Raw genomic sequence first — 7,823 nt, forward strand, 5'->3', positions numbered from 1 at the left:
TCACATCACCTCGAGGCCGCCGTAGTCTCCCGACACGCCTGTCGAAACTTTGGTAACGTGAGACGCAGAGTGCAAAACCGCGGTACTGCCGACCGCCGGACGTCTTCAATCGCTTCCAAAGTGGTGTTATTATGGTCTGCATATCCTCTGAGTGAGGGGGAACGGACGTCATCACGGTTTTGCAGCTTATAAGCTCTTTGTCCATTTTTCCCCCCCAGAAATCATAAATACAGACTTAACAAATCAGCAGTGGCCAGAAGAAAGGAAAAAAGAATACAAGAGAGCAAATGGAAACCGTGAAGACAATAAAAAACAACCCCAGAGAAGCCATATTAGAGAGAGGTACACAGTGTGATCTCCCACCAGATACTTATCAAATATTGATATTCGCAGGTTATCTTTCTTTTTTTTATACATTTTATAGACCTGACGATTAATTGATTATTCACACGCCACTGTCACAATAATCTATTGTTAAAGTAAGACTTGCAAGCATGGAGCACTGCGTCATGTACATATGATTCGTTTGAGCACTTTCCAGGGACAATATATGAACAACATGAAAGACGAGCTGGTTAATTGGCACCTTTCCGTCAGTGAGACAGTCCTCCGCGTGGGGAGGACCACCGCCTGCTATTCAGGCCGCAGTTCAGTAATTGCCTCAGATGCTATCGAGTCTGGATTGGTCATGCTCAGGCCGAGACCAATTAGACCCGGCTATTCAGCTGGGGGGGTGCAGATCATCTATTGTTAAAAAAAACCCACATACAAGAGACAGAAGAAGCAGGCGGAGTAAAGCTTTGCTTGCAGCGCTCATAACCCAAACAGCTCTGTGTGTGTGTGTGTGTGTGTGTGTGTGTGTGTGTGTGTGTGTGTGTGTGTGTGTGTGTCCTTCTCCTCACCCTCTTGTTCAAATACTGTAGATGCAGACGAATTAAAGGATAAAAACTCAAGGAAACGCAATAAAACGCATGATTGCAAGTGCTTCCTTTTAAAGGTGAACTGCGTATTTGGTCAAGGATGCGTTTGTGTGTCTTAAAGCAACAGTCGCATGTATGTTGAGAGAGTTAGCGGTCACTGTGATCATTCCTCCTCTGCATACCAGTCCTGAAGGGATCCCTTTTAACATTATTACAACAAGCCGTACCTCTTTCTGAGTGATTATAACAAAGAAAAGCTCCTTATTGTCTGTGTTCTTCACTATACACAGGCAAAACTATTTCTATACAGTATGACTAACACGGCATTGGATACAGTCAACACATGAACTTTAACCTGGAGCCTGGTAAACATGTAACTATAATCATCATGACTTAGATAGAATCTGAAAAAACAAAAGGCCTGGTGAGAACATCCATATATGAACAGTAAATATAAATCGTACTGCTCTCCAGTCAGTTCCACTCCTTGTCACACGGTCAAAGCGTGGCGTGGCAATTCACCAGTTGTTTTCTTCACCTACTCTCATTTATGTCAGGTTTTTTTGTGTTTTCATCCCATATTTTCCAGGTGTTATTTAATTGTATTTTATCTTTGTCATTTCATGTGCTGGACATTATTCAATATTATGGTAGACTGCTCAGTTGGCCTCATGTTGCATTAGTATTTAAATTGAAAGGAAAGGTTTTTTTTAAAAACGCTAGGTTTGGAATATGTGGTCAAAAGCACACATTCCCATTGGGTGTGATTATCTGGTATTAGTGGAATATGTAAGTAGAAACTAAACCAGAGCGAATAATGTCATGAACTGAATGGACCCTTGATCAATCATTATAAATATTAAAGGTAGCCTGTATTACTTTATTTTTATTTTACTAACAAATGTCCACTTTCGCCGTGGACATGTGTGTTGAATGCAGTTCCCTCTTCAGAGCAGATTTTTGCAGAACAATCATAAAGGAATACTTGACCCCCAAAATGACCATTTGTATATATTAATCATTCACCGTGTGCTACCTTAATGTCTTGAAGAAAACCTTTTTCTCGCATTCCTCCACGTTTTTCGAATTAACGTTCACCGCGGAGGCACGCGAGAAAGATGAAGTTGTCTTAAAGAATTCAAGGTAACGCGAGGCGAGTACTTGATATACAGGTGTACATTGTGTGAGAGAAGTACTCCGCAACCTCGGAGTCATGTTCGACAGCAACCTCTCCTTTGAACACCACGTCAAACAAATCACCAGAACTGCCTTTTTCCACTTAAAAAACATCGCCCGTCTCCGCCCATCACTCTCCTCATCTGCTGCTGAAACTCCAGAGTAGCTTTTTAAGTTCACCACATAAAGACAGCAGGAGAAATTTGCGGTTAGACGAGCCCACACTACGCTTAGCTTCTAGTATCAGTGAAGTCAACGCGTGCATTGTTATTTCTCATAGAGGCATTTCTCTCCCGAGAGATGGATGTGATAAAAGCATCGACGGAGAATGTTCGGTGCCGTGTGGGATCAGAAAAGCTGTCAGTGATGAGAGGTCTATGCACTGTAGCCCAACAATATCCTTTTATTTGCAGTTTTCTTTCAAAGGTCAATGCTAGTTGTGAGAGTGCAGTGATGACAAAAATGAAGTGAAAGATGCAGAAACGATGTGGAAGGATCTGATTAATCCTAGGTCACCCATGCTCTATATTCCGGACATTGTCCCCTCTCAAGAAAGAGTCATTGCAAATCAACAGTTGCCTTGTAACAAGCCCTGCACAAAGGATCACTGAACACATTCGATGAGTCTGAAAATGAACGGTGATTTGTGAGCCAAATAAGGGAATATCTGCTGCTCCAGAAGAATTCAACACATTTGGCAAATCCCTGTCTGTCTGACTCTGTCTTGTATTTTTCGTCCTTCACAGCCTTCCACGAACACCTTATCCCAGTCATCGGCACTCCTCAGGCCCGCCACGACTGGCACCGAGGCCAAGCCGAGCCCCGCGGCAGCCCCGAGCTCAGAGGGCAGCCGGGCCCGACTGGAGCCTGACGAGCCCAACGGCGAGCTAACCGAGCTGAGGAGCCAGATGAAGGAGCTGCTGATGTCTGTGGAGCTGCTCAAGGCTCAGCAAATGTAATGCAGCTCAGTGCAGATGGGAGCAGGGTTATGGAGCTTTGTTCCCATCTTTATTGTGGTTCAGCTTGTAAATGACATTTAGCTTCTACACATACTAATGAGTCTATATGTCTGTTTCCAGGAGAGAGATCGCGGAGCTACGAGCAGAGCTGGATGAGGAGAGGCTGAAGCGCGTGGCCTTGCAGGTAACATTGATCGCCATAGCAACACATGCCGGGCTGTCGACATTCATTAGTTTAGCCAAATGTTGATGAAGACCAGAACAAAGACAATGGCTGGAATGCACACCCATCAAACACATTGTACCGTGCTTCATTACAGCTTGTTACATTGTATCAAAAGAAAAAAGAGCAGACCGTTCAGCCAATGTTTTTTTTCTTTTAAATGATTATTATAATATTTTATGTAAGCTGGGTCAGCTCCTTCCATTAGTCACATGGCTGGCGGCGTGCTCGCTTTAGTGGTCCCTGGAGAGTGAACACATTCAGCCTCCCTGTGTTCTGGCGTGACCCGGCATCACAAAAAAAAGCAAACAGCGGTGGACGCGAACCCCGGCCCATCCCAGCACGGCGTCGATACCAATCACATCACAGGAGGATGGAGCCCCCTGCAGAAAGCCCTCGGCATACACAGTCCACACACACACACAGAAACATAGCCGCAGATTAGTTCCCCCACCACACGGTTCATTTCTACTCCCACAGATGTGTAGGAAGAAGAGACGCCAACCAGGGAAAGACGAAGATGATGAAAACAATGGAGAGATTGCAGTCACACTTCTTTTCCCTCAGGACTTTGGAGCTTTTCCTCTCGATTCGAATGGATTGTTTAATGCTTTCTCTCTTTCCCTTCCATAGAAAATCTTTTTTCCGCTGGCTTCCTGTGCACATTAACTCTTGTATTTCTTAACTGGCCCCCTTTTAATAGCCTCGAATAAGTCATTAAAAACGAATCACTGTAACATACATCAGTGTTATAAGAGCTACCTAAAATGAAAGAATTCAGCTTTGCGAAAATGTATTTAATGTGTAGGAATCATTCAATTTCACTTGGTCCACGTCGGCTGAAGTTCTCCTCCAGCTCCTGGCTCCGGCTTCATTGTCATTCCGGTACTCCTAATCCCCGGCAGTAATAAAACCTCCACCATTGTGCCTCACAGCGGGGATCAACGTTGCCTGGATCACGGGCTCAAAACCCTCCCTGGCAGATAGAGTAGACAAACTCTGCTGGAGGGATGGGAAGTTCTCTATCAGCGTCACAGCCTCCCGTACTGAGTGTGTGTGTGTGTGTGTGTGTGTGTGTGTGTGTGTGTGTGTGTGTGTGTCATTGTGTCCTCACAGATAGAGATAGAAAAACTGAAGCGGACCGTCCACTCGACGTGAAGCCGGCGTCCCGATCAGCGGTGAGCCTCGAGATCAGCCGCCGGCCCTTTCGGACCAACCGGAGAGCGGCAGAAGGGGGGCGGTGACCCGGACGGATTGTTCAGCGGACGGGGGAGAGGGGGGGGAAATCACGAGAACCCCCGGGCGCACAATCCTTTTTTTTTTTTTTTTTTTTTTTTTTTCTGTGACCTACGAAAATACACTCTCCCCATATTTGTAAGAATTACACTTTTGCACATATAAAAACATTATCAAGCTACATGTAATTAAGTTACAAATATATATGTTTTTTCTTTTCTTTTTTTTTTGCCAACACAACAAAATTACAACAGAGGCCTTACTTCAAACTACTGCGCTGCCCCTCCCACTCTCTCCCCTGTCACTCCAGCGTTCCTTGAACCCCTCAGGGAGGAGGTTCGCTCTCAGTACTACTGACTTTGTATAAAGCAAGGGAGCGCTTGTCTTCCTCGCCTCAATTGTTTGTTTTTTTTAAACGATGCACAAATTTTAAAAAAGAGAAAATGTTCGATTTCAGTTAACATCTTCTGATTCCTCAAAGCAAATTCATTTTTTTTCTTTTCCCAGTGCTCCACCCCGAGTCTGCGGTGCTTTCGGAGAGAGAGCGCTCTGCTTTCTTTCCTCTTTTTTATGTTTTTTCTGCCCAGGGTAACACTACTGTGCCTGTTTTTAAAAAAAAAAAAAAGAAGAAAAAAAAAAGAATTATATTAAGTTTTTAACGGGAGCGAATATATATATATATATATCTATATATATATATCTATATATATATATATATATCACAACGGTGTCTGGACAGTTTGCAGCATGATATATTGTATATCTATATTTTTTAAGTCTACTGACATGCCTAGTCAAATGCTATATCCAGGGCCTCTCCTATGATGGTGTCTTCTATTTTTTGTCGAGCTGTTTCGCTCGCAGGGAATGTTTCTCATTCAGAGTTCTATATTCTGCAGACCATGCAAACCGAATCCACATGCACACAACACAATAAGACAGACTGCACTCTTCTGTTATCAAGGTTGCTGACCAACACAGTGATCATCTCTGCAACCTGCTTTTAAGCCTCTTAACCTAATCCCCTTTCTACCTCTTCCTCTCCTTTCTCCCATCCCTCTCTGATTCAGAGCGATTCGTTTGTCTCTGCTTTGTGTCGCGCATGAGAATCAGCTGTCTTCTCCTCATCCTACATGATCTGTTCTGGTCTACATTCCGAGTACACACTAAACTGGAAGGAGCGTGAATGAAAATGAATTAAATCCCCTATGTGTAGGTTTTTTTTTTTTTTTTTTTTACGTGATTATATAATCCTTCACATTACTTATTCTTGGTGGAACTTTCTGTGTGTGTTGAAAAACGAGACAATCCCGGGTGAAATTGGTGCAATCTGTGTGTTTTAGCATCATCGCTCTAGAGCTAACAATCGCCATCCGTCTCTCACGTAGTTTGTCGATCCACCTCTTTGGACCCAAACTGGAATATGCCGATTACTATTGTATGGATTGCAAAGACATTTGGTGCATTCATGGTCCCCAGAGGGCGAATCCTAACGATGTTTGCAACCCCCTGATTTTTGTTTCAGTTTTTTTTGTTCGACGCCATCAACAGATCAAAGTTATTGATTTGAAATATCTCAATATTTAACGGACGCGTTCATTGTTACCACATGTTATATCTTCACTTATCCTCTGACTTTTCAGGGTAATATTTTCGAGTAACCTAACGCCACGCTGGAGAGCAGTTTTTCACTGACACCTCTCTGACCACACCCACACAGTGAGGTCACGGCATACTGACACACCTTGGAGTGCACTTCTAAGTCACTGCAGCAAGGTGCAGTCGGTTTTAAGTCTTTATTAGCAAATGTTAACATGCTAAACTTACACATTAACATTGTTGCCTGACCAATACTGGATTATCGAGGCCGATATTAATATATGAAATATATGAAGTTTAAAAAAGATCTTCAAAAAACATCGACTGTTGAATTAAAAAAAACATACACAAATATACAGCATAAAAAAACATTTGATGAGGATTATTTTTCCAATTACAAACGAGATACGCAAAGTCGTCGATTTATAACAAGTTGTGCATTTTACAGTTTCACTGATACCACCAGTAGAAGTCGCCAACGGCTAAAAAAAAAACGTTCAAATCCTACTCATTAGAACTTTAGGAGGAAGCTTACAAACAGAAAAGGAGTGGGCTCATTGGCTAACCGTACGCTGCTGTGTGGGGGGGAAAGCAGCACAGAACTACTGCTGCCCTTCTTTATGCTCATCTCGTTTTTATTTTATTTTTTTAAAAGTATCTCCCTGCGAGCAAGATTCAGGGCTACAGAAATGAGTAGAACTAATGCACCGGGTGATGTGAGTTAGCCCCGAGCTCTGGATGTACGGCAGCGTGGTTTAGCCCCCCCAAGTTCTCTGGTCTGCTATACGGGTCAGAGGAACGTTTCAGTGTTCACAATATACACAGCAGCTTTTAATTCCAAGTCACAATATTGTACAACTGTTTCACATCTACTCCCGTGTACCACGAGTACTGGTTAATATCATTCCTCGTCATTTTATATTTTTAATGTTAAATATCTTTAAACATGTCTTTCACAAATGTCTTAATCAAGTGTTACTTTGCTTTTAAATCATCTTCAGGCTTCCTTCCATATGTTGGATGTGCGTGTGTATGCGCGTGTGTGTGTGTGTGTGTGTGTGTGTGTGTGTGTGCTTTCACTGGTGTCTGTCCGCAAAACTGTAACAGAGTCCAAGATGTCAGATTGTGGACTCCAGAGTGCAAGTTGATACTGCATGTCTGACCTTACAGAGCGTTGGCCCTTGCGCGATGTGTCGATGCCTAACACGCCCTTTTAGCAAGCGGCTCTTAAACCAATATGGCCGGGCGATGAAATATTCGGGCTACATGTAATAATCTGTAATACGACTCAACTTCCACATTGTTGTACATTCCAGAGTTTGACACCGAGACGAAGAAGAAAATCTGTGCACATTTATAACATATTTTCAAGTGATATTTGTTTACAAGAGCTGTATCCTTGCATGAGCTGAGATTCTCATCAAATAAAATGAATAAATATCTTTATTTACTGTCAGACTATTTTTTCTTTTTTTGAGTTTTAATTGTGCGTCACTTGAAAGTTGTCAAGGACAGCCGTTACACTTTTGCCCTGCTTGAACTATATCGACTTCTCAGAGGAGAGAGCGGGCGTTTTAGGGTGAGATTAGCCGTGGCTGATGTTCCGTCTGTTACGGTATCTGATGTCCGTCTGTCGCGGTGAAGAGGGCGCTGAGCCGGGAAGGCCAAGCTTTCGATTTACCACTCGATCCCGTGCTCCAACCCTCACCT

The 7,823-nt window shown here is 43.1% G+C and overlaps 1 protein-coding gene across 4 annotated transcripts in view; it reads left to right on the top strand.

The window, feature by feature from the left end:
• Positions 1 to 5,139, top strand: part of cd2ap (CD2-associated protein) — a 53,449-nt gene extending 48,310 nt beyond the window's left edge. For 3 of the 4 annotated variants that reach the window (XM_031877068.1, XM_031877069.1, XM_031877071.1), the window contains exons 17-18: positions 2,843 to 3,051; positions 3,176 to 5,139. In XM_031877068.1, the coding sequence (XP_031732928.1) occupies positions 2,843 to 3,051; positions 3,176 to 3,305 (339 nt within the window). In that variant the 3' untranslated portion in view covers positions 3,306 to 5,139. The remainder of the gene's footprint in view (positions 1 to 2,842; positions 3,052 to 3,175) is intronic. The other variant, XM_031877070.1, reaches the window with a different exon arrangement.
• The last annotated feature ends 2,684 nt before the right edge of the window (positions 5,140 to 7,823 follow it).

The sequence above is a fragment of the Anarrhichthys ocellatus genome, unplaced genomic scaffold, assembly GCF_004355925.1.
Source record: "Anarrhichthys ocellatus isolate YVR2014 unplaced genomic scaffold, GSC_Weel_1.0 scaffold125, whole genome shotgun sequence".
Taxonomy (NCBI): domain Eukaryota; kingdom Metazoa; phylum Chordata; class Actinopteri; order Perciformes; family Anarhichadidae; genus Anarrhichthys; species Anarrhichthys ocellatus.